This window comes from Channa argus, chromosome 11 (genome assembly GCF_033026475.1).
Source record: "Channa argus isolate prfri chromosome 11, Channa argus male v1.0, whole genome shotgun sequence".
In the NCBI taxonomy this organism is placed as follows: Eukaryota; Metazoa; Chordata; class Actinopteri; order Anabantiformes; family Channidae; genus Channa; species Channa argus.
The window spans coordinates 7,850,783-7,876,514 of NC_090207.1; the positions used below are offsets into that span (position 1 = coordinate 7,850,783).

The 25,732-nt window shown below is 38.0% G+C and overlaps 3 protein-coding genes across 5 annotated transcripts; all 3 read right to left on the reverse strand.

Moving 5' to 3' along the window:
- Positions 1-1,474: 1,474 nt before the first annotated feature.
- LOC137136446 (proepiregulin-like) lies at positions 1,475-7,477 on the reverse strand. 3 transcript variants are annotated; one of them, XM_067521811.1, is made up of 6 exons: positions 7,196-7,294; positions 5,862-5,952; positions 5,378-5,461; positions 4,127-4,253; positions 3,896-4,042; positions 1,475-2,666 (listed from the first exon to the last, which is right to left on the reverse strand). In XM_067521811.1, exons 2-6 carry the CDS (start codon positions 5,932-5,934, stop codon positions 2,600-2,602), a joined length of 498 nt encoding a protein of 165 aa, XP_067377912.1. In that variant the 5' UTR covers positions 5,935-5,952; positions 7,196-7,294; the 3' UTR covers positions 1,475-2,599. The 3 variants fall into 3 exon arrangements, 2 of the variants coding, with proteins under 2 accessions (XP_067377912.1, XP_067377911.1); XR_010915591.1 differs by lacking the exon at positions 5,862-5,952 and having other exon boundaries at positions 3,552-4,042; positions 7,196-7,477; XM_067521810.1 differs by lacking the exon at positions 5,862-5,952 and having other exon boundaries at positions 7,196-7,472.
- A 528-nt stretch (positions 7,478-8,005) lies between these two features.
- On the reverse strand, positions 8,006-9,950 carry LOC137136448 (epigen-like). The gene is made up of 5 exons (XM_067521812.1): positions 9,795-9,950; positions 9,324-9,455; positions 8,816-8,936; positions 8,509-8,661; positions 8,006-8,352 (listed from the first exon to the last, which is right to left on the reverse strand). Exons 1-5 carry the CDS (start codon positions 9,826-9,828, stop codon positions 8,298-8,300), a joined length of 495 nt encoding a protein of 164 aa, XP_067377913.1. The 5' UTR covers positions 9,829-9,950; the 3' UTR covers positions 8,006-8,297.
- A 127-nt stretch (positions 9,951-10,077) lies between these two features.
- On the reverse strand, positions 10,078-23,275 carry LOC137136445 (bifunctional methylenetetrahydrofolate dehydrogenase/cyclohydrolase 2, mitochondrial-like). Its single transcript, XM_067521809.1, has 8 exons — positions 23,124-23,275; positions 20,194-20,378; positions 19,856-19,978; positions 19,248-19,400; positions 17,499-17,606; positions 13,841-13,933; positions 11,845-11,970; positions 10,078-11,583 (listed from the first exon to the last, which is right to left on the reverse strand). Exons 1-8 carry the CDS (start codon positions 23,264-23,266, stop codon positions 11,468-11,470), a joined length of 1,047 nt encoding a protein of 348 aa, XP_067377910.1. The 5' UTR covers positions 23,267-23,275; the 3' UTR covers positions 10,078-11,467.
- Positions 23,276-25,732: the final 2,457 nt, after the last annotated feature.

Here is a 25,732-nt window from a genome sequence, read left to right on the forward strand (position 1 = left end):
CACATATTGAAGACACCGTAGACATTAGGCATTTCCTGAATTGTTGATGTTCAACTACAGGTTTTATATTTAGAACAAAACGGATACCATTGAAAGAGTGTGCGCACATATGTGTGTGTGTGTCCGCACACTTATGAGTTTTTAAGTATGTGCTAAACACACCAGCGGCTGCAGCCAAGTTAATGTTTAGATGGGACATAGCTGTTCATTAGCATATAGAGCATTTAAAGATGCTTCAGTCAGGTGTTAGAAATGGTCCACTGACTCTGGCTGGAGCTCTAATTAGGGTGCAGGTGGTAAAATGATGTTACTGATTAACTTGACACCGGACACTGGCTTTAATAAGACTGACCTAAACTGCAAACAGCACTGATTTGAACTATATAAGTTTATATAACAATTTTTTTTTTTTTTTTTTATTTTTGAATTTGTCATGTTTTAACTTTGCGAGATTAAACAAACTGGCAACACTTAACTTATCGTCAAATGTTCCCAGAAACACCAATAAGTGATAATATAGTAGCACTATAGTAACACACAGTTCATAATAGAATTTATAGTTATTTGAAAATTATATATAATTCTGCTCATAGCATCGTATTGTCTTTATAAAATGTTTAAATGTCTACTGTTATGGCTTAGTTGGAGCAAAGTTATGTAGACTGATCCTCACAGTAAAGGTGACACTGCTGGCTGTGAAGCACTCGTCATAAAGTCATAATTTTCATTCTTCCATTTATCACAAGACCCACAGTGTGTTTCATCTTGAAAGGCTTGATTGTGTTTGCACAAAAACAATGGATAGTGTTAAAACACATGTCATTTTCCTGCATACCACACATAATATCTTAGCTTACATCTCTCCTTAACACGAATCTGGTAACAAACAAGACGTGTTAACAAAATGCTCAGAGTTACGTTAATTTTCTTGTTACTTCCACATAAACCATGAATGTATGTTATGTTCGATTGGTGAACTTAGATCGAAGTCAGTTTGGTGTAATACTTTCCCAGATAAAAGGTTTGCTGCCTTTATTTTTGTGCAGTCTTAAAGGCCTCTGGGTGCAATTATTTGTAAAGCGTCATGACTGACGACCTTTTGACTTGCAGAACCAGCACAGGTGTAACTATTATTAAAATTACCATTAATTATGACACATTTCCATCTATCTTCAGTGAGTCACCACGCACAATACCAGCCCTACGACACTCATCCAAATGTTCCTGCTAATTATTAATTTTTCACACCTGTCACTATTGTGAAAAAGGGTCTGGAGGTTTTCAACATTTTATGTGGAGATGTTAAGGACGTTGACTATATCCCACAGCTACCTGCATTTCTCTTAAATATCAGATGATTCTCATTTATTTACAGTGTTGAGATCATTTAATATAAACTAAAATTCACATTTGTGTTCCAAATCTGAAAGATTATTAAAATGAATGTCTGAAAGAGATGAGCACAAGTCACACATTTGAAATGCATTTGCTTTATTAATGATTTAATACTTTATTAAACATGTTTACTCATACATGAAAAGCTAATACTGCCCCTGCAAAAATATCACGAAAAACGTTTTTACAGCTTTTTATTTTTTATTTTTTATAAGAGGATTAAGGAGGGGAAACTTAACAAAATCATACACAGTATGACTAAAGGCACTGAAACAGAAAAGAAAAAGTAAAAAGATCAAAATGTAAAAAGAAGTTGCAATAATTTTTGTGGCAGTGTCAGGGGCATAATATTGCAGTGTACAACGTAAAACGTTTAATAACTTATCAAAAGAATAAATTCTATTTAAACGAAGTTTAAAAGAATGTAACAGTCATTCTCCAGTTTAATGACACTAATAAGACCACTAGTGGACATTTAGCTACAAAAGACAACAAAAGGGCAGGCAGCAATAAATAATAACTGAAGTCAGCAAAAAAATTAAATATATTAATATTAAAAACTGTGTTAATAACAATAAAGCTTTGTTAAACTGTTGTGTACTGTGATGGGAACCATATTATGATCACAAACCTCTGACACTGATTTAAAACAATCTGCAAACTAACTGAACTTGAGCTCTGCAAAGTCTTGAAATAAGGTCATATATTGACACATTACTTATGATTATTAATTGTTTTTCCAGACCCAGGCCTAAACGTCTGAAAGCTGCGGCAGATGTGTTTGAGATGTCAAACATATCCGTCGCTTTGCAGGACCACTCTTGGGCCACCATTACTCCTCACATTGATTTTCCATTCATTGTCCATGAATGGATAAATGTGGGTGGTGTCACCCACAGTGATTGTTGTATTGCTGCATCTCCTTTTTCTTTTCTTTTCTTTTATGTGGATGAGGATGAGGGTAGCAGGTGATGAAATGTTAGAACCAGTGCAGCTGAACACAACAATCGCCATGCACACAAAGCTGCTCCTTTTTGAACCTTTTTATCTCCTTGTGCTGATCTACCTGCTTGAAGTGATCCAAAGTTGCGTGACGTACAGTACTCTGAGTGGCAACAACCAAGAATAAACAGCCACCGAGTGTAAGCTTGCCAGGTGACATTGTGGTATGTTATCCTGGTTTTCATTTTCCAGCGGCGATGCTCTACACAGTCTGAACTCCTCTGTAACCCTGCCGCTTCTGCTGACATGGAAATCTGTTTTTTTTATACCTGCAAGTATAACACAGCACATCAATTATAAAGTCTTGTAATGCATTAATTAACTCACTAACTTCATACAATAGCTGGCTTCTGCTACAAGTTAAAATTTGAGTCTCATTTTTTGAATCTCATCAAAAGAGTCTCATCTTACTACAATGGCTGATTTTAAAAGATGCTTAGGACTCACTAATAAACAAACACTTCTTGGTGAGATGGATCATTTTACAGTGCATGCAGCATATGAAATCTACAAAGTGTCACCATAAATTGGAGGAGAAGTAAATGAAAGCAGCAGGGTAGAAAGAGAATAGATAAAGTAAAAGAAGCACAGCCTAAATCTACTCTAACCTGCAATTACTGACTTTATTTGGCCACTAGAGGGCAGTGTAAACAAACAACATTGACATTCATAAGTAAAATTAAATTGCAGCTACAGAGCAACAGTATCATTTATTTGGAGTTATGTTTGTCTCCCTCTGGTGACTGTAAGTCTAATATTTACTCTCTGTTAGCCGTCTCCTGAAAAAAGTAGTGTTGGGGGTCTTATTACTGTATTATTTTTATTAGGTGATATCATCACCGTAATATAACTTTACCTCGTTAGTTTAGTTATGCTATAATATTATTACACCATTTATGTAGTGATATGTTACTATGTTAAGAAATTATACTTATTTTTATATTTAATTAACGGTAACTTCTTCTCTTTTGAAAAATAAAATTTTCTCAAAGAAGAGATGAGTTAGCCAGAGTTTTATTCATTTTATCAGGGCTCGGGACCGGCACAAAGGTGGCCCCTCCATTAATATAATTAAACATATTACGTTTATTTATTTGAAATAACTAATATGTAATATATTACATTTGACAAAAACATTTTTCAACACTGTTCACCATTGCATTGCTAACGGTGTCTGCCTGCCAGCTGATGTTGAGCAGGTTCTGTACTTTGGCTTATGAGAGCTTTTCTTTTCCTGAAATGAAATGAACCCATACTAGTGAACCCAAACAGTTAATATGTGGGCAGACAAAGAAAACAAAAAAAAAAAATATATATATATATATATATATATATATATATATATATATATATATATATATATACTTTGCAGCACTAGTTGTTGGCAAACTCAGAATCCTGGATGAGAAACCTGCTTCTGCCAGCTGCTTTACCCCAGTACTGACCAGCATGCACTATAACTACTGCAAACACACACACACACACACACAAGCCTTACCATTTGCAGAAAAAGTACAGAATACCTGCCAGTCCGATAATCAGCAGACACACAAAGAAGACAGTGATAATTATCTGTTTTTCTCCCATTGGCTGTCTGACAAGCTCCACATTGTCACACCTGTGACCATAATAACCCTCCTCGCACCTGCAACACAAAGACACAAGTCATTCACAGTCACACATGATGATTACAAGGAGCAGATACACACACAAACACGCAGGGTCATACTTGCAGTGGTGTTCACTGATGTCCAACAGCAGCATACACTTGCCGTTGTTCAGACAGTATTCATCAAACGTGCTGTCGCAATTCTGTATTGTACGCTTCTCCACATGGCGGCGCTCCTCTGCCTGCCCTGAAACACCAGAAACAAAACAGCTGAAACTTTCTCATAGCTAACTCTGCATCCTTTTCACTGACTGACAGTCTGTGAGTTCTTAGATAAATGGCCCGAAATTGCTTCTTTTGTTTTACTTTTTAAAAAAATATCTCCTTATGATCTTGGGTTGGCAGAACCACTAACATCTTTTAAATAGCTAGAAGACACAAGTTAGAATAAAAATATTTTGTACCTGATCTCATGAAATTATTCTTGATAGATAAAGTGTATATCTTTTCAGAACTTTAATGATCAATCTCTTCCAAACATGTCACTGTGAAAATGAAACCACAATTAACCTTTGCAAAAAAGAGGAATGTGTCTAAAAACTAAATTATTACAACTTTAAGGGCAACAGTGTATGTTTTAATTAAACTATAATTCATACTTAATTTTTTCAGAGTTTATTAACGTATGTATTGTTATAATATTGGTTTATTAATGTGTTTTAAATCAATTTATATGTAAAAATATCCAGCGTTTGATGGTTTAGGGTTCTGAGCTGTAACAATTTGCATTGTTTGTCTTTGCGACATCAGATGAAATCTGTGTCCCATATGACTGTGATTTCTGGATCTCAAAAACAAGAACATAGTTGGAAGACTATAATTCATTATAGTTGATAGGGTTTTTTGCAGCTGAAATGAATTTATTATACTCTTATGTCTCATATTATTTTGGTGTATTGATTTAATTTGTCAGATCTGTAAGTACTTTTATTTAACTGAGATGCTGGAGTGTTTTGTTTAAACAGTGCTGTAGAAACACCACTCATGTGACGGTGGATTTTACATTATTTTTCCCCTCAGAGTCAAGAACTTTTTCATGCTACCTGAAAAGCAAAGTAAATAATTCAAAATGCAAATGGTAGTAAGCATAATAATTTTGCTGTAAGCATTACAGTATGCATGCAATGATGATGCGTATGTGGTACGTGTGTATGTGTGTGTGTCTGTGTGTGTGTGTGCATATAGGTATAAATGTGTATGTGTATGAAGAGTATCGCATTCTTTGTAATTTTACTACCAATTACCCAAATACACTGTAATACTTGGAAATTGTGAATACATTTTAATGCCAACTGATGTTGGGGTGAATACCTGTAGACAGTGAAGCCCAGTCTGCGGTTTCCAGAGTGAATGACACACTCTTAGTGAGAACATGCGGCCATAGCAGCATGAAGCCTGTTGGACAGAGAATATTTGTCTCATTAGTTACGAAGGAGAGAACATTGAGTTTATATGAATGTTCAGTTTTACCAGCATGTTGTATATAGTTATTTGCACCTGTAATCTGCCATCCAGGTTTGTGATAGGGAAAAGTTAAACAACTATATTTATCCTAAATTCAGAACACACCAGGTGTTTTCCTGTGGAAATATGTATAGACTCTCTGAGTTAATTTTATTATTTTTTGTAAAACCTTACAACAAATAGAACATTTTTTTTTAGCATGAACATTAACAAAAAAAGAACTTATATATGTATAAACATCCCAGGATGATTTGCGTTCATGACTGTGTTTCGATAATATGTGGAAAAAACCCAAAAGTGCTTTTTTTGTATAAACTGTCTCAGCTAGGACCTGATGTGGTGTGGCCCGCGTTGCCTGGCCCCCATGCCTGTACTAGCCTGCAAAACTTCGTCACGCATGGCATTCGCAGACGCCCACATTCCTGCAGGCAGGACAGAAAAACATGTGAATCTGGATTCAAGATGTGTCTGGTTATGACTGGTTATGAATCAGGTTATACTGAATGAAAGTCTTGCTTGTCGGTTTTCGTTTTATTGTTAATGCTGCAGAGACATTTTCCTCTGACGTGGATGATTGATATAAACTCACACCACAGCTGGAAGTGATGGCGAAGTAATCAGCCTATTTACATTACTGGTTTTACGCACTTGACTCTCATCACAGAGGAGAATTTAAATAGTATCGGGCTTATAATCAGAAATAAAGGTAAGCAGCCGTATATGATTAAGAGATGTAAAAGGAAAAAGTAGAAAAATAAACCATAAATCAATCACCAAAAAACAACTAATTATAATAATAGTCTAAGTACCTAAAACTAGCTCTATCTGTACATTATTTACAAAATAATATATTAGCAGCATATATTATATGTGTTACATACAGTTTATACTAACTAAATAAAACATTTCATTTTTACTTAGATGCAAATTACCTTTATTTAACAAAAAGAAGAAGCTTTTTAAGCATTTGTGGTTGGACTTAATCCCAGTGAATGTGCTGGCAGATAATAAATCATCCATTAATACATGCGAACAGCTTCCAGCATCAGAGAAAACATAAGGCTCTGGGCTCACATCAGTCCTGGATTTAGCTCCATCTACATAATGTGGTTAAAACGAGTCTCGCCTAATCCAGCTACAGCAACTTGCTACTTCTGCACAAATGTGTCACTAATACACAAAGTATATCAGTCACTGGTCCATTTTTATTGTTGGTCGTTAAAGTACATTCCCATTTTTATTTACAATTCACTGATACGTAAGTGTATTTCAAAGTTTGAAATATGGACCCTGAGGGATTTGAATCTAAATATCAGTTAAGTTCATGAACGCCTGCAGATGAATGTAACAGGTTGAGACACAGTTTAATAAAAGTAACGATGCCATAAATTGACAGCAGCAGATGTGTTTAAAGTACCAGTCCAACAATGGAAAAACGATGGTTATTTACAGTAGCTAAGCCAAAGTACTGAAGCATTAACGTAGGAAAAGTCCAAATTTAAGGGGGAAATGGACTGGAATGGATTGACTTCTTTACACCGTGCCTGTCTTTTATATGTCGTCCCAGTTCATGTTTGAGACCTGATCTTCGGTTACATTAAAACCCGAGTCCACATGAGGTCCCCCCATCACCTTTTTACCCAACATTAACCCAACCCGACTCACCGAGCAGAGACAGAAGAGCCGAAGGTTTGCTGTTGGTCCCCATTTCCGAGTCGACTGGTCTCTGATCGAGGCTCCAGGTACAGAAGGCGTCAGTCTGCATCCGCTTCCGACTTGTCTAATTAACCATTAGGTAAAAAGGGGCAGGCAGTATGCATATCCTTGCAGACACAAACTGGAAACCAGTTGCCTCAATCCTGTGGGCTGGGTGTGGTGAAAACATTCCTGTAATTTAGCACATTTCGCCCTTCGAAGGTCCAAATCAAAAGCCAGACCCCGCAGGCGGCTGTTCCCAAAGGGAAGCTGCTTCTGTCCTTCAAACAGACGCTCGACTAGAAGAAGACTACTTACTCTGGATGGACAGAACTGAATCTGTCCTTTACTCGGGTTTTATCGGCAAACAGCCAAAGCATCAAAAGTAAGAATTGTTCTGCATCAGAATGGCCCCCGTTTGAAACAAAGTATTGGAACAAGCCGAAAGGACAAACAAAACCAAAAAAAAAAAAAAAAAAAAAAAAAAAAGTATTTGACTCTGATATGGTGTAGTAACATATATCTAAACTACTGTGAGTACTGACTAAAAGTTATTTTCCATCAGTGCAAAAATATGTACCATATGTCTGTTATTTGGGAACCTTATTCAGGCTAATTATAACATTCAAAAACATTCAAACTTATTTTTAACTAACATTAATTACAGTATTGTGTGAACCTCCCCAAGTAACATTTTCATTTAGGGTGTGTTTGTTATCGTTGTGTGTGGGTGTGTGTGACCTTTTGCCCACAAAAACTAATGAAACACATTCTCAGAAATTTATTACAAAACCTTTTAATAAGTTAGTTATTATATTACAATAAATACGCATATGTTGTCACTGCCATGTGTTAAATTACAATTGAAGGTGATGATGAGCCTGTTTGTCGGACACAGAGTGGTCTTTAGATTGCTTCATTTCACCGCAATTAGTTGTTTGGATAAGATTAAAGAGAAACAGTGGCCTTTGTTTATACTCATCAAATGAAAAGTCTAATAAAGCAGAAAAAGCTTTTGGAGTTTCGTGGTCTCTTCCTGTGATGTTTCCAGTGCTGTATAAGGTTTTATGGGTCACACTGATATCTCCGATGGTGCTGATTTTATTAGTGGCGTTGATTTCATACACCTGGAAGAAAAAAAAAGTATTTGGATTAAAACTTATTCTCTTAGTACACTCCCAGAGGTTTCTAACAAACTGTTGCAAAATGAAAACAAGACAAAATTCAAAATAATGAGTCTCAACATTAACAAGTGCAAGGAAAGAAAGACAGTAGATGCTCACCTCCTATGAGCGAAGCAGTAAATTATGATGGCGATCCCAATGATGAGGATGACTACCCCTAAACTGATACCAATCAGTTTCTCAAACTCGGGTCCAGTTTGAATGGGTTCAAGCAGGAAGAGGCAGCGAGGCCCGCTATATGAGGACGTGCAGCTGCAGAGCACACGGGCAAGTATGTGAGTGCATTCCAAAGGTGAACACGAACCAACATGTGAATGTGGATATGAAGCAAAATGTTGACTGATCCTATCTTGTAACATGTGCAAGGTACACAGGGTACCTGTGCTGAAAGTGCAACGTTGCTTACATGCAAGAAGGTCGGTCACTGTCTTGGGGGTACATGCACTCTCCACCATTTTCACAGTAGTTTTCATGTTCGCTTCTACATGGCTTGTGCAAGTGCAGCACCAGAGGTTCCTCCATACTGCCTGCGGACGAAAAGTAGAATCGTAATTATTTATCAATTTTTTTTTTACAGAAAAATGTCTGTTAACTTTTTATTTTCTATTTCCTTTCGTGGTGGGAGATGGCGCTGTCACTTATTTATTTTATAGCGGGTTAATTAATCACATACTCATTCAGTGGCACATTTGGACCCAGGTAGGGGCTTGAATTCTCAGAGATTTCTATTCAACCTCTGCGATCTCTTTTCATCCTGTGTATTTGCACAGGATAGGTCTAAATCCGCAGTTAGTTGAATCTTAAAACAAGATTCACTGCAGTATTTCGAGACTTTTTACACAAGTTAGAAATAAAACATGTCTCGGTGACACTGTGTGGTCAAGCTGACTCAAGACTCTGTTAGAGACACTCACTGTTGTTTAGCTCTGTGGTCAGAGTCAGATTTGACAGAGGTGTAGTTGTTGTGGTCTGAAGCTCCTTAGTCAGCATGGCAGATTGTCCTGTTGTGGTCAGGAGGACCAGCAGTGCCACTGCACGGAAGAGAGCTGGAAAATAAAAAATAGAAATTAGAAATGATTAGAATTTACGGTGAAATTAATCATTTTGCTTCCTTTTGGATGAAATGCTGCTTTCCAGTCAATACTCTTCTGCCTTAAAGTGCTACACTGTTGTGATCATAAAGATACAAGAAACAAACTGAATTTGACTTGATTTTAATTTCTTATCCCCAAGGGTGGCAAAACACGTTTCAATATTTCAATATTGATGTAATCAGTAATTATTACATGACATTCATCATCAAAGGGATCATTCAGTCAATAAACTATAGAACAATCACCTAACTCCTTTCAAATTAAAAAATACAGAATAAACTTGACACGTACCCTTCTTCAGGTATGCTTGTCTTAGTGTAAGCATCTTGTCCTGTGGTGCTGAGATGTCTGATGTTTAGCAGCCTGACTCCGTCTGTCTGTGCAGTGTGATCAACAACAGGTTTTTGCTCTCTTTTATACCGTGCTCTCAACCACTGAAAAGGTTTAAACAGCCAATCAGCGGCCCAAAGAGTTTGTGGGGGAAAAAAAAAACAACAACTCCATATCCATCATTTCCTTTTTGCCCAAAATCTGCATGCAGAGACAAATTCTAAAGGCTGCTGATGATGGTGAGGGCACGTGACTACCCAGAGGCTCTTTAAATGTAGTTTCTTCTCTGGAAGACTCCGAACCCACGCAAATATCTGGCAGATTGAAAGTTTCACTCAAATGCCTGCCCTTCAGTTTCAAGGTGTTGCATCACTGACAATTGCAGGTGTTGTGAAAGCCTTAATTTCTTCAGATGGGATTATAGAAGGAAGGAAAAAAGAAAGGAAGGAAAAAAGATTTGTTTTCATGGCTGCCCTTAACTTTACATAAGCGTGGATATGAGAAATCCCAGGTGACGTGCTGTAAATGTGAAGTAAAGCGTTCTTGGTTGAGAGGGAAAAGCTAGAAATCCAAGCTAGACAAGGGTTTACAAACAGCTTCTCTGCAATTGTCTCTAGGCAACAGTAGTCAATTATGACCCGGCAGTTTCAGTCAACCTATAAAAATGTTCCTGAAAAATTGAATTTAAATGGTTACTATTGTAACATACAATAGCAATGAGGCCAATTTCATGAAGAACATTCATTTGTGTGGAGCTGCAGGGTTAGACAACTAAATCCAACACCTGGAAGTTACTAAAGGATCACGTTGTTGTCACTGCCCCCATCACTTGTTGTTCAGGGTGCCTGAGAATCTGAGAGGTGGGAGCTGCTCATTGTTCTTCACACGACATTTCACGATACCCGTCTTTGTCATGCTTATGGAGGTTTCTCTTACATTTTCCTTGTACAGTTTGTTTTTTTTAAAGGAAAAAAAGATTCAAAAGGTTTAAAAACAAAGGATGTGATGTGTTGGAAAGATCGTAACACCCTATGAGGCAAATATTGGACTATCTAATAATTAAATTAAATACTATAGAGAATGTTCAAATGCAAATTACAGAGAAAAAAAGAGTTTTTTTCACTAGTGACTTAGGCTAAAATTGCTTTAGGATGAGATCTCATCAAGGCCAGCACAGACAGGATGATTGAAGAAAGTCAATACGACTTTCATTCATGTACGAGCATGTGAGTATTGTTTTATGACAGACTTCAAGTAACAACAAAGCGAGAAAGTTAATTATTGGCACATTGTTGTTTTTTATTTTATATTCCCTTTCCAGTGAATCTGGAATGTTCAAGAATGAACAAAAATGACTTCAGTAGAAAAAATATTAATTTAAAATCTTAGAAAATGAACTTTAAAATAAATAACAAATAAATACATGACCAAATTCACAATATAAACAAAGTACATATCAAGTAAATTTCCCAGCAGGTATGGAATCTCTAGCTTATGGATGTTTAAATAAAAATGTGTTTGTCTGGCATGGTGTGTGTGTGTGCGTGTGTAAATGAACTGATGTAAGTATGTGCATATACTGTTGGTAGTGTATAGCATTCATTCAACCAAATGAATCTATACGGTGTCTGTAGTTAATGCATCAGTGCGTTTCTAGCAGCAGTCACAGTGTTCTTCATCAACATGGCGACTGTCATCGGGCCGACGCCTCCAGGAACAGGTGTGATGAAACCTGCTTTCTCCTTCACCCCTATAAGTCAAACAATCCACTTGTTAAAATTCTTGAAACTCAAAATCCCTGAACCTTTGAGTCCCGTGGGAGACTTATCTTTACAACTGTAAAAAAAAAAAAGTATGTGTACATGGCTACATGTCAAATCAGAAACGTAAAATAAAATGCCCAGCAGCATTTTCTAATGTTAATATTGTCATCAGGGCAGTGAAAACGTTTACCCCTGCAAACTTATCATGTAAGTACGGTTTTACATCAAAAGTACGTTTGATTAATTACCCTCAAAGTCCACATCGCCAATGAGCCGGAGTTTGCCAGTGTTTGGGTCCTGGATACGATTTATGCCCACGTCAATGACGGCTGCGCCCTCTTTTACCATATCTGCTGTGATCAGCCTGGGGACACCTATGCACAGAAACCAAGCGGACAAATATTATTAGATGGTGCTTTATTAACTTGTTAAGAAAATTAAATTGGTCTTTTAGTGGTACACAGCCCTTTAAGCTAGATTTCAACACAGGACTTCTCTTAAGGAGCGTGTCGAGATTAAGTAATAAAGCAGAACACACCCTATCATGTCTGCGCATATTGTCCTTAACACTGCATATTTGTCAAGTTACAATTAACCAAATTATCCAAATTGCTGGCACAAGGGTTTTGAGACAGCAATAATTTTAAAACTGGCCACTAATTGTGGTTTAAAATAATTTTCATCGGCCATGACATTGCCATTCCAACCACCATACCAATGTAAATAGCCCATAAGAGGAACACTAAAAAGAAAGCTCTGCAGGTTCCATTGAGTTTTGACATGTAAGTCACTGTACCACAAGCTGTAGCTTCCTTTCTGTAGTGATTCTTTTCATCTTCTTTTAATCTCTAGTGAAACACAATGACAATTTTAAAAGGCGACAACGTAATAAACATTGCAGATTTACTTTAATAACCACTCCACTTTAATGTTGACTGTAAGAAAACTGTCAATTTGAATCCTACAGACTGCAATTACAGCTGTTTAACAATGAGTCTGTCTGAGTCAAATACCTCCTAAGCACCAGATTTAACTTAAGAAAATTGCTGCGGCTCAGATAAAGCGCACAGACACCAGAGGAGTGACACGCTAACCCAAAACTACACCCTCAGTCTAACTGCCTACTAACATGTAGGTCCCTCAACAAACCTGTTTGAATTCCCAAGTGGTGTGAAAACAGCTGCATGCCTGGGGGATAACAACACATCACAGTGTAAAGGCAGCTTTTTATTTCCAAAACAGAAACCCAACAGAAACCTAACAGTTGAATGAAAAAAAAATAAGATGCCCTTCCCAGAGAGAAGCTTTTAGTCATCGGGAAAGAAGCTCATTAATTGGGAAAATAAATACAACAAGGCACCGGTATTGGATTATGTGACTAAAGAGACTTTGGGCAGATTGCTGTCCTGCATTGATTGATAGTTCCACGTTACAGCTGCCACACAGCACTTATACTGTAAGGAAGTGAAATACAATGAAACGGTTGACTATTTAAAGTTGAGTATTTAAATTCTAACAAGATCGCTTCAAGGAAGGGCTGGTGAGCACTTTCACAATCTTTTCTCCGTCTTGCATCTGACACACGTTTAAGGAGTGTGCACTTCAGGCATGACCCGCTTAAGTAAGACCATAAGCACCATCACGTCCCTTATCCCGGTTTTATTCACAACTTTGAAAAAAAAAATCATAAATAATTGGCAAGAATTATTGTCTTTTAAAAAGAAAACAACTGGAGTGGCTGGAGACATTTTAAACTCTCCAGTTGAACCACATTAGCTTATCTAGTTAGAGAAAATGAAAAAGTTAAATGTTAATAACTGCTAATAGCTGTGTGTGTGTGTGTGTGTGTGTGTGCGTGTGTAAATGTTCATTTAAGTTTGAAGAGTGATTGCTTAGTCCAGGTTTGGCCTGGACAGATATTCGTTCTGGCTGAATTTCCTTTGAGGCATGTACAAAAATCTTATTTAAATAGGCTTGAAAATGTCACCGTTACACATAAACAGTGGATTAAATGAATAAATTCCCACACAGACACACTTCTGCATAACAAATTATCCACGATTGGCCATCAACTATTTTAATTGTCTCTGTAAAACATGTAGGGCTAAAAATTTCATTATGTTTCATTGCTGCTGCTCTTGTAATGCTAAGCTAAATCTCTTTGACTCCGACTGTGGGTCGGCAAAACAACATCAAATGAACTGAATGAAAGCTTAGCATGATCATGGTGCTTTGTAATGTTACCTGCAGCTGCGATAATGATGTCAGCCAGGCTGGTTAGCTCCTTCAGCTGCTCCCTTGGTGTACATCTGTGGGCAATGGTCACTGTGGCATCACCTGAGAGAACACAGAATATTTTAGTGTAGAAACAAAAATATTTTAACACCAACCTTAATCCAACCTTGCATTATTAAAAATTTTGTTTTACGTACTAAAGTGCAAACAATGTGGGTGAATTCAATGTCATACAGAACATATCAGCGTAACTCAGGATCATTTACATACGACTATGAAAGATGTCTTTTGGAACTACTTACAATAAAGCACCTGCCCCACTTACATCATATGACAATGACAGTTAGTGTGACAACCAATGACACACTATTTAGGGTTTCCTGAGGAGCACCACGCCAGGAGCCGATCGGCAATCAAATACGGAAACAGATCATGATTATTTAGTGTATTGACTTTCATGATTATTAAATGATTTATTTCTCACAGTTTTCACATTGTGTAGGCCAGTAAATAAATTAAATTTTACTATGTGAACAGACTCTTCAGTAATTCTGGTTTCTTCCCCTTTGTCAGTGTAAACTCTTTTATTTCAGTGCTTCAAGGTTACTGTACATCAAAAGACTGACGCATTCACTAAGTGGCAGGTTGTGGTACGGTGACGACACTTTATGTAGTGAGCAATTACACAATGAGGAAGCTTAATATCTCTCTTAGATGTGTGAAGACATACTGCGTAGTCATAACTGAGCTGAGACCAGTATTACAGGAGGAGCCAGAGAAAGACACCAGGAGGGCTTCTAGGAAGATAAGAACAAGAAGGAAGAAAAGGCAAGTCTCAGCACATCAAACCTGTGTTTCACATACCTCTTAGTCTGTCTACGTGCATGTGGAGAGTGGAGAGAGAGAAAAAAAGGCAGCAAACTGGCCCAAAAGGACAATTTGATCAAAATTATTCTTTAACAAATATTTTAGGGGTGGCAGAGTCAACGCTTAGGATTATTAGGGGTTATTAACCACAGATATGGGGACTAAATGGTCAAAATGGCCAAATAGTATTATTTTTATTTCATTTATTATTTTGATTTCATTTAGGTTTACTCCTCTAGCTGGATTTTTTGCTACTTATTGATCAGTAGTTTGTACTTGTTTATTGTCTTGGTTTGGTGGAAGCTTTTTCCTTTCCTTCCTTTTCTACTGCTCAGGTAGAGAGCAGCTGTAAAGAGGCAACACAATTTCCCTAAGGGATAAATAAAGTTTTTTGGATCTTAAAAATCAGAAGCATGTATTTTAATGAATTTGCTTTATAACCTTGTCATTGTCTGTTGATGCACATTCAGTTACTATTGTACACAGCCTTGGGTTTCAAGGATTAGTTTCCAACATTCACAGAATTTCACCTTAGTGCCACAATCGACCAGAAAAATGTGAATAATGATGGAAATCTAACATATTCTGGGATGTATCAGGGTCACATCACATTTTCGATAGTTTCACAGATGCCCTGAATAATTTTAAGCATGGACAGTGCAAAACAAATTATTATTATTATTATGGGAACATTTTTATTATTGACTTTCTTTAAAGAGGGAGGTTTAATGAATCCCTGGCAAAAACAAGCCACCTGTTTGGCCCACTATTCTATAATATATGACCACACAATGTCCACTTCAGTTTCTGGTATGTGATCTCACTTTCACTACCCATGTTTTCTGCCTCTAATGAAAAATATATTAAACAAAACATAAGAACAAGGCAGATACAATGTTGATAAGAGGTGCTCAATAGCTGTTATCAGATGATTTGGTTGCTGATTTATGCTGTGTTGGCTGAATAGTGTGTCTCTTCTCTGCAGTTTAGCAAACCACACATTCATACCACAATGATTCACATCTGGTCTCAAATTTTCAAATTCTATGACTATTTCATCTTTATGCAAGAGACATCTGGTATGTGTTACAAGTGTGCATTGCACTTAGATGAGGTGTAAGGCTGGTGGCACATCTTTGTGCAATACCAAACTCAGTTAGGTTCTAAGGTTCACCAATTCCAGGAAAGTTGACATACTTTTTCACGTTGACATTGTGTAAAAAGTGCTTAACGCAATATTCAGCAAATGATTCATAACCGTTTTTTGAGTTGGATGCAAGCCACACTTCTGGATGTAGTGAGAGAGGACATGAAGATAGTTGGTGTGACAGAAAAGGATGCAGAGGACATGTTTAGATGGAGGCACATGATTCGCTGTGGCGACCCCTGAAAGGAAGCAGCCGAAAGGAAAAGAAGAAGAAGATGCAAGCAACACTTCTCAAAAAACTTGGGACACTGGCATCAAAAACTGCATAAGTGGTGTAATCCTAAAAAAAAGAAACATACCTGGTGGAACTTTCCACAACTAATAAAGTTGATAAGCAACCGGTCAGTATCTCGACTGACTATTAAAAGAGAAACTCAGAGAAGCTGAGTCCCTTGCAGAAGGATGGGGCGATTTAGCACCTTTAGAATAAAGTTTCTCGACATAAAATCATAAATAATTGAGGGATTTCCTTATCTTGGCAATGTTTGTGACAATAATGGACTGAGGTAGAAAACTGTCATTTGTCCACAGTTCAAAAGTATCTTGTACACAGTATACATAAGCAACTTGTACATATGTAAAGACATCATTAATACTGACTGATAATCACAGGTTTTGGAGCAACACATACTGTCATTCAGCCAATATGTTTTTCAGGGAAGGCCCTGAAGGCTCTCTTCAGCAGCACAATGTCAATAATATACTGCATGTATTACAACAGTGTGGCTCAGTAGTAAAAGAGTCTGGGTGCTAAGCTGGCCTGCAAACTCCAAACTTGTCACTCATTAGAAAGTGAAATAAATAAAAGGAGCTCAAGAGTAAGTAAAAAAAAAGGAAAAATTTTGGTTTCAAAATGAAAGCAACATCAACATGCCTTGTCTCAATTTTTTTAGGCAAATGAGCAAGTAGTTTAAAAAAAAAAAATCTTCATCTGATATGTTGTTTTACACATAACAACATATAATAAACAGGTTGCACCACAAAAACTAATTATTTTGCAGAGATTAGTTGTTACTAAATAATTGGCAGTTGTAAATGTTGCGGCCGACTGAACCAACAGACAAAAGTAAAGTTAGCTTGTCAGCGGTGTAACTCCTGACTTACCCAAAATCATTTAGTCATATCAAATGTTCTTAACAGAATTATAAACCAACTTAGATTTTCATTTGCAAGTAGTCTCCAATATTTGCTACATCTGCTGACCTGCAATATTTTGACAGGTCAAAGATATCTTGTTGCTTCATGTAAGCACGCATTTACTCGCAAATGTCTTTCCAAAGGACCCTCCCTTCTTCCTGCACCCTTATAAGGACAATTGATCCGTCTTCAGTGGTGCTCAATGCCAGAAGTCTCACCCTGAGCTTTGCCCTCACACTCCTTGGTATTTTTATTCATCAGACATCTTCAGCAAAACTTGCATAAGTATTTACTGTTTGGTTAAGAGAAGGCCTTTTTTTTCTACTCGTCACATCCTGACAAAAGCGCTTTTCAGGGAAAGCCAAGATGGTGCAATTTCATTAACCTGCAATTCTCCATTCATAGTATAATGCTGACTCACTGACACAGACGCCGATAAAACACACATGCACTTACCCCCTGGACGTTCATGGTTCCGATCGCTATGCAGCAACATTGCGATGGGCATTCCCACATTCTTGGAACGACCAGCAACCAGCACATTCTTCCCCACCGTCTCAATACCTGCAAACACATTTTAGGGGGAATCATTATTATTATTATTATTCCTGATTGAGTGTAGAGTTAAGCTGGGACTTCAGAGAACATGAGCATTCAATAAACAAACTCTGCGGAATGTGGAGAAAGGTTATTCTGCCAGACTCCCCGCTGCCTGGCACCACGATGTCGCATATGTGACAATTACTACATTCATTGTTAGCCAAGACATGGTTATTAAAGTGATTGATAGTGGGAGGATAGGTATGTATCAAGCGCCATTTGTTAATAAACTGTCTGGTTTAGCGTTATGGATTTTGGCCAAGACGTTGTCAACAGGTTTTCGACTAAAAGGTTGTTTCATGGCCACTGGTAAAAAAACAAGTCTTTGAAATATGCAATGAAATTTTTGCTTCTTTAATTATGTATGTGTTCATGCTTTCTGTAATGGCAGTGTCATTGTAAATCAGAGTTACCCTGATCAACATACCCAATCAGTTCAACTTTTAGTAAATCCAGGTGACTTTAGCAGACTGAAAATATAACACACTCTTGTATGGTTTATTAGTCTAGTTAAATATGATAAGTTGAGTTTGAATAACATCTTCAACATCAGTATTTTTGAGAGTTTATCATAATAACTTTAAACTCAACACAAACCATTTGCCCAAAAAGCCCAGGTTTGTTACCATTTAGTCCAGATAAACAGAGAAAAACCTCCCACCCTCGTGACATTCTATAAAGCGGACTGCAGAAAGCATCCCAATCTGCCTCAACACTCTCTGGTATGGGGATTGCAAATTTTTTCTGATTGCTGGTAGTGAAAACAGCCCTCAAGGTCCCTCACTTCTCTACATAGCGTACTGATCTTTATCAACATCATGACTGTCATAAACACTGCAGTCAAGACGCCTCCAATATTGCCAAGGTGCCTCACAGCACTCTCATGGTGTCACAGTGCACTGATTTATGGCAGGAGGGATGTATGTAGCTAGTTTTTTCAGCAGTTGCCTCAGTTGAACTTACCAGATAAGAAGTCAATTTTATTCATGCTTCAGTTCTGCTTGTATATGAGCAACAGCACCCTCTTCCAGCTTTGATTAGTAAGGCAACCGACAACTTCCCAGAGCACCCAGTTTTTGCTACTACCTGACTACCAGACATACCCTAAATTCTACATTCAGGGCTGACTCCTGTAAATTTTATTATCCTACATTTGTTTTATTTATTTATGTAACTTATGTAATTATTTAAGTTAATGTCACTAGATTCAGGCTAATTTTGAATTACAGATCTTTTGCGGGGAAAAAAAAAACACTACTTTTGTTTTCCTATGCATTTGCATTTGGTAAAGCACATTTAACCTTAGTTCTTTACTGGCAAAACATTTAAAGCTTTTACTTGGTCAAGGGGCTGCAAAGGGCTGTCTAGCACACTATCACGATTACATGCCATCTAGTGGGCCCTGTACACTAAAACAGCAACATATGTGTGACTACTCCTACATTTGTCCTCAGAGTTAAAATAGCTGCAACACAAAATCCAACATGACTTTATTTTAAGTAATGTTGGGATGAATAAATAATCAACAGTACCATAAAGATCTTAGACATAATAACACTAAATATCCCAACGGAAATACTGATATTACCAATAATGATTATGTACCCGCTCTTTTGATGATCTCCCAGACGGCGGCAGGCGTAGCTGGCACCATCGATCTCTGGTCCAGACACAGTTTCCCAATGTTCACAATATGGAAGCCATCCACATCCTTCTCTGGAGCAATGGCGTTACACACGGCTCTCTCATTGATGTGCTCTAAAGAGGAAGTGTCAGTAGGATACTCATTGATTTTGAGTGTATTGTAATTAAGTGGAAAGCATGATGACAAATTGTTGGTAGCTACACTCAAACATTACACTACGTGTTGTTGTAAACAGAGTATTGAAACATTTTCTAAGTCAACATCAACTGGCGAGATATAGTCTGAGCCTTTTTTATTGAAATGATACACTGCAAGACAAAACTAAATACTAAAGTGGGGAAAGTCTCAAAAGACTGAGCCAAATTTGACCTTTGTGTGAGGACTAAGTAAGGTCAATCAAAAGAAAGAGATGCTATATCATCAGAAATGTTATAAAAGTTAATCAGTGTTTACATAGCATGTAACGGACAATAAGCTACTGCAGAAGTTGGTTCACTTTAAATTAGACTTCAAAGATCAGTTAACACTTAGTTAATTTGAATTCAGAAGCTGTGCCCCCTGTGTTTACCAGGAAGAGGCAGCTGCACCAACAGGCCGCTGACCCTCCAGTCACGGTTCATCTTGTCAATCAGCTCCAGCAACTCCTCCTGGGAGACCGAGTTAGGCCGCACCACAGTGTCACTGGAAATACCTGGACATCACAGAAGCATCACACACACTCCACGTTAATGTTAACTTGCATCTGTGTAACAGTACACTATGTTACATTAATGTTATGTTTATGCAATTCCACGCATGCTTTGGAAATGGGAAGTGCATTAGATAAATCTGGATTATGCTTGCTTGTCTGTATGATGCACATCATGCACACAGTGTTTAGGAATGTTTGCAGTGCTCATATCTGACCCAGAATACTGGCTGCCCGGGTCTTGTTCTTCACATAGGTGCGACTGGCTGGGTTGTCCCCTACTAGCACAACGCCTAGGTGAGGTCTCATGTTGCCCAGAGCAACCAGCTCTTCCACATCGCGTTGAATTTCTCTGTGAAGCTGACGAGCCAACTCTGTCCCCGAAATCACCACAGCTGCATGTCTGGAGAGGACAATTGTACAGTTTTATATGAATGCACATGCACAGAATACACCGAACATATGGCAGTGTAAAACAGACATTACACAGAAACTGTTAAATGCTTATATAAATGATTATTTGACAAAGTAGAGAGTAGCAAAAGTTCTAATAATACATGTAGGTTCTAGCTTCTCATGTGAATGTTTGCTAGCTTCCTTATTTTTAATGAAAGTAGTTAATACTCTATCTAGTAGAGGATGAAGTAGATAATTTGGAATATGGTCAGTTTATATGACAAAACGAGGAAAAAGGCTATGTCATCTTTGGCTTTAAGAAACCGCATTAAAACAACTTTGTACAGCAGGTTACAATGTGTATGGAGGGTCAGTGATGTACACTTTCATATTTTACATATCTACCAGGTGATTTTAACAAGGAAAATGTGACATAAACTGACATAATATGGACAGCAAATAAACCGTCCCACCAGAGAAACGAATACACTCGATACACTAGCTACATTGTACTGAAAGACACACATCGCTCTGGTTCCAGGGCAGTTCTGGGTCACTCAGATCACTGCGTGGTTCATCGCCTGCTGACCTATAAGCCAAAACTAAAATCTCTGAAGCCTTGACCAGTGTGAAGAGATGGGAGAGATCAGTGAAGCAAAGCAGCAGCTGCAGGCTTGTTGTTACTGCCCAGACTGGAGTGTTTTTCAAGCTCCAGTTGAAGACCCGGACCTGAATTCCTGTACAGGCAGGGACAACATTCCCTGTCATAGGAGATCAGGGTGCCCAAAAGAAACTACAATTGTACAGCTTTTTTTTCTACTAACAATGCCACAACAGTGTGTAGAGCCTTGCAGGATATTACAAATTACTTCCTCACTGAGAACAAAAAACTTGTAGACAGTCTAAACAAATTTTACTGTTGCTTTGAAAGACACAACTTCATACCCCTCACCTGCACTAGCTTAGTGATCACTGATACCACCACACCTGTGTGCAACCCCCTGTATTCACCCCATCAGCTCCCCCTCCAGAAACCCTGGAAACCCTCAAGATATGTAAAGACATTAACGCTTGACCGGTTACCTGGGGCAAGTAAACTACGATTGGGAAAGTGGAATGCATTATGAAGTTGCCTAATCAGGCAAGTGAAAAATACATGTGATGGTCTTCAGTGTTTCCCAAACATTAATTTATGTTGCCTCACCACTAATTGGTTAAAATCATACTTAATTGCTCTTAACAGTGTTGACAATCTCTGATTTCCGAGCCAGAAACCAGTCATTTTATTTTTCATTTTCTGCTGTCCTACCTTGTTTACTAACCTCATTATAACTTTAAGGAATAAAATAAATAATAATAAAATATTATAGGCATATGATAGACCTGCTAAAATAAAAGAAAATTTAATCTTTAGTTCTACTATTACTGAACAAACAAAACTGAACAAAGGAACTCCAAACTTTGGATTTGTAATACACTAGCTTTATTACCCTTCTGGGCAGCTGCCACAGGCCCCCATAGAAATTCTAAGACCTCAATTGCTTAAATTTATTGAGGCAATTTGTTGGTTGCCTTACACATTACACTTCTATTATGAAATAAAGCAACTTAATATAATAAACAAAACCTTGAGGATTGCAGGCAACAGTGACCTTTTTTAATCAGTACATTTGCAAAATACATTTTTTTAAACTTTTCCAATACATGTACAGAGAACAATGAAGAATTATTCCAATATTCCCCTCAAGGACATTCAAATTGTTTCTTGTATCTAACCATCAAAAACCTCAAACGTCATATACGACTGTTAAACTAGTAAACATTCACATCTGACTAGCTGAAACCATTGATTTCCTTTTTTTTTTTTAATTTAAAAATGTAATACCTTCAATTCTGGACTAATCAGTTATGAATTTCTTCCAACTAATTTTCTATCAAATAAGCGATTAACCAACTAAAATGTTAACTCCAAGTACAGAGAGAATAGAAGGTTAAACTTTTTTTTTGCCACTATAGTTTCCCAGTGAGTTAAAGGAGAAAGCTGACTAACGATGAAAAATTAATTTTAGACTTTTGCATTCTGAAAATTGCACTGTTATAACTTGTGTTTTTGGTTTTGGTTATTTTTACATACATTCATTACATCAGACATGTTACTTAGCCTTATAGCTAAAGGTCGACTGAGAAGAAAAAAGTAGCATTAAATAACGATTTATTGTACTGATGTGATTAAATGCTTCTCACATCTGTACACGAAAAATCAAAAGTACCATATTGCCTTGATATTTACTAACGCTAATTTTTTATTTTTTTTTCAATTGATGAGCGCGCGACTTTTACTGGCGCTTTTATAATTACGTCATCTTATTGCGCAGTCTTCTTCTTGCAGTTATTGAATCGACTTGAATGGGAACTTGGCGCCACCATCTGTTCAACTTGACACCTAACCAATTGCTACTGTTCGTACGACGATAGGGATGGAATCGCTCCATTAATTCGCGTTTAATTTGGATTTTCAAGAAATACGGTTAGATGTGGCGCTGTAGACGAAAATCCACTTGACCTCCCAGCTAAACCAAACCTCTCCCTTGTCTATTGTGAACGGGGAAACCTGCTGTCAATCAGCATCCTCTGACACGTGACGGTCCACACGCCTTCGCCGGTGCTGAGGCGTCACTCATCTATCTCTCAGCAAAGTATCGCCGTGCATTTAAATACCGAACAGCTGTGTCCTTAGTGCGGTGCTATTTACCTCGTCGCCGACTGGTGAACATGTCTCCTTTGACTCTCGCATTTTCTGTGAGTTTGCAGTTTGGCCCGGCAGCAGTGGTGGTGTAACGTTAACAAGCTACAAATCCTGAAGGAGGAGCGTAGCGGTGTAATAGAGGCAGCCATGTTTGTGTGTCTTAGAGCGTGTGTACGTCGTGCGTGTGTGCGTGCGCGGGTGGGAAGGGGGGGGGGGGGGGTAATATAGCTGATGAATGATGACCTGAACTGTCCACACAACAGAGAATTAACTTGTAGCTGTTTATTTTTTATTCATTTAGCATTGTTTGAAATTCAGTAAAATGAAAAGAGTTACAATAATAAGCGCCATCACCAACGACTTACAGTAAAGTACATTCGCGTGATAACTCATGCGTCCCCCATCCTCCACTTAGTTATAATCTAGGTTTAAATGTCTTAGTTTTTTATGCAGCTCATTTTTTCTGAGGCATGTTTGTATTATTCCATTATCCAAGGCTGAAGGCTGCAACAATTAATTGCAATATTAAAACAATAAATTCATTATCAATACTTCTACCAGTTACAGGTGAATGATTGCTTAGATAAATGTAATATCAGAAAATAGCTGGGAAATTATCCTCATATTTAATTCTTGAAAGCCCAAGTGTGCAACCATGAATAACAAGATGCTGAGTTTATTACAATACAAAAACTACCAACAATGACATTCAGTATTTTTAGTTTGAAAATGTGTGTCAATTATCCACTTCAGCTCTAGTTCTGGTTTGTTTATGGATGCTTTGGGGCAGTAATGGACCGACCATATCAATGGAAATACACAGGTTAAAGTTTGTGACTTTTAAAAAAAGGAGTTAATTATTTTGGGGGGAACAAAGCTTTGCTGGTCAGTGTTATATGAAAAGAAGTTCTCGGCCTTACCATTTCAAGTGCCTTTAAATCACTTATTGGTAATCTTATTTTCCTTTTGGCTGTTCCATTTCTGGGGTCGCCACAGCGAATCATGTGCCTCCATCTAACCCTGTCCTCTGCATCCTCTTCTCTCACACCAACTAACTTCATGTCCTCTCTCACTACATCCAGAAATATCCTCTTTGTTCTTCCTCTAGACCTCCTGCCTGGCAGCTCCAACCTCAGCATCCTTCTACCGATATACTCACATTCTCTCCCCTGAACATGTCCAAACCACCTCAATCTGTCCTCTCTGACTTTATCTCCAACACTTTTAACATGAGCTGTCCCTCGGATGTCCTCATACCTGATCCTGTCCATCCTCGTCACTCCCAAAGAGAAAATCAACATCTTAACCTCTGCTACCTCCAGCTCTGCCTCCTGTCGTTTCTTCAGTTTCACTGTCTCTAAGCTGAACAACATCTCTGGTCTCACCACCGTCTTGAAAACCTTTCCCGTCATTCTCGCTGATACTCTTTTATCACACAGCACAGCTGACACTTTTCTCCACCCGTTCAAATCTGCTTTCACTCGCCTCTTCACCTCTTTTCCACACTCTCCGTTGCTCTGAACCGTTGACCCTAAGTACTTAAAGTCCTGAACCTTCTTCACCTCTGCTCACTGTAACCTCACTTTTCCACCTGGGTCCCTCTCATTGACACACATGTATTCTGTCTTGTAGCAGCTAAGCTTCAGTCGTCTGTTTTCCAGAGCAGACCTCCACCTCTCTAGATTTTTTTCCACCTGCTCTCGCTACGTGCTCTCGCTACAGATCACAATGTCATCTGCTAACATCATAGTCCATGGAGATTCCTGTCTAACCCCATCTGTCAGCCTGTCCATCACCAGAGCAAACAAGGAGGAGTGTAGAGCTGATCCTTGATGCAGGCCCACCTCCACCTTGAACTCCTCTGTCACACCTACAGCACACCTCACCACGGTCTTACACCTCTCATACATGTCCTGCACCACTCCAACATACTTCTCTGCCACACCAGACTTCCTCTTACAATACCACAGCTCCTCTCTCGGCACCCTGTCATACGTTTTCTCTATTCCTGTGTTCACACGAGGAACACAGGAATCGGGTAGCTGTGCTTACCAAATATAACAAAATCAACCCAAAGCAATAAAGCTCTGACACATCTGTTACTGAGCCCAGTCAAATAGTCCACAAGATGGCACCAAATATTAGGTGCATTAACTAATTTGTGTAGGTCCATTTAAAATGTTTGAAGTTTTACAAAGGTACGTATGCATCAGGTGTGTAATCATTATACAGTGTGCACATCACACATAAATAAAATATCTGCAATGCTAATCCTACAATGCTAATCCTATAATGCTTCTTAGCTTGTGTAAACATAGGTCTATAAGAAGGGAGCTATTCAGCTGTATTTCCTGATTGAACATGTGGGTTAAATGATTCAGGAATCTCAACTAAAGGAAAAAGGAGCTTGATATTTTAACCAGACCACCTGTGAAAATAGAGGCAGGGTAAACAGGATGGAAGACATGCCACTTAAGTTCATTTGCATTTAAGCTAAAGGTACTTGTGGTATTCCTGGGTGTGTGTGCAAAGCACATGACTTTAAAACCTGGGACTGGAATTCATATCCTTTCTCAGGCTGTAAGTCATTGTTTACTTTTTCAGTATTTAAGTCC

What these genes read in the sequence shown, in the direction of transcription:
- LOC137136446 (XM_067521810.1), bottom strand. Translation starts at nt 7,295, where the DNA reads ATGCAGACTGACGCCTTCTGTACCTGGAGCCTCGATCAGAGACCAGTC. An exon ending in ATCAGTGAACACCACTGCAA is followed by an intron (nt 4,043 to 4,126) that starts GTATGACCCTGC and finishes TTTGTGTTGCAG; the next exon opens with GTGCGAGGAGGGTTATTATG. An exon ending in CTGTACTTTTTCTGCAAATG is followed by an intron (nt 2,667 to 3,895) that starts GTAAGGCTTGTG and finishes TTATACTTGCAG; the next exon opens with GTATAAAAAAAACAGATTTC.
- LOC137136448 (XM_067521812.1), bottom strand. Translation starts at nt 9,828, where the DNA reads ATGCTTACACTAAGACAAGCATACCTGAAGAAGG. An exon ending in GACCACAGAGCTAAACAACA is followed by an intron (nt 8,937 to 9,323) that starts GTGAGTGTCTCT and finishes TTTCGTCCGCAG; the next exon opens with GCAGTATGGAGGAACCTCTG. An exon ending in AGTGACCGACCTTCTTGCAT is followed by an intron (nt 8,662 to 8,815) that starts GTAAGCAACGTT and finishes TGTGCTCTGCAG; the next exon opens with CTGCACGTCCTCATATAGCG.
- LOC137136445 (XM_067521809.1), bottom strand. Translation starts at nt 23,266, where the DNA reads ATGGCTGCCTCTATTACACCGCTACGCTCCTCCTTCAGGATTTGTAGC. An exon ending in GTTCACCAGTCGGCGACGAG is followed by an intron (nt 20,379 to 23,123) that starts GTAAATAGCACC and finishes TGTCCTCTCCAG; the next exon opens with ACATGCAGCTGTGGTGATTT. An exon ending in CCGGGCAGCCAGTATTCTGG is followed by an intron (nt 19,979 to 20,193) that starts GTCAGATATGAG and finishes TGTGATGTCCAG; the next exon opens with GTATTTCCAGTGACACTGTG.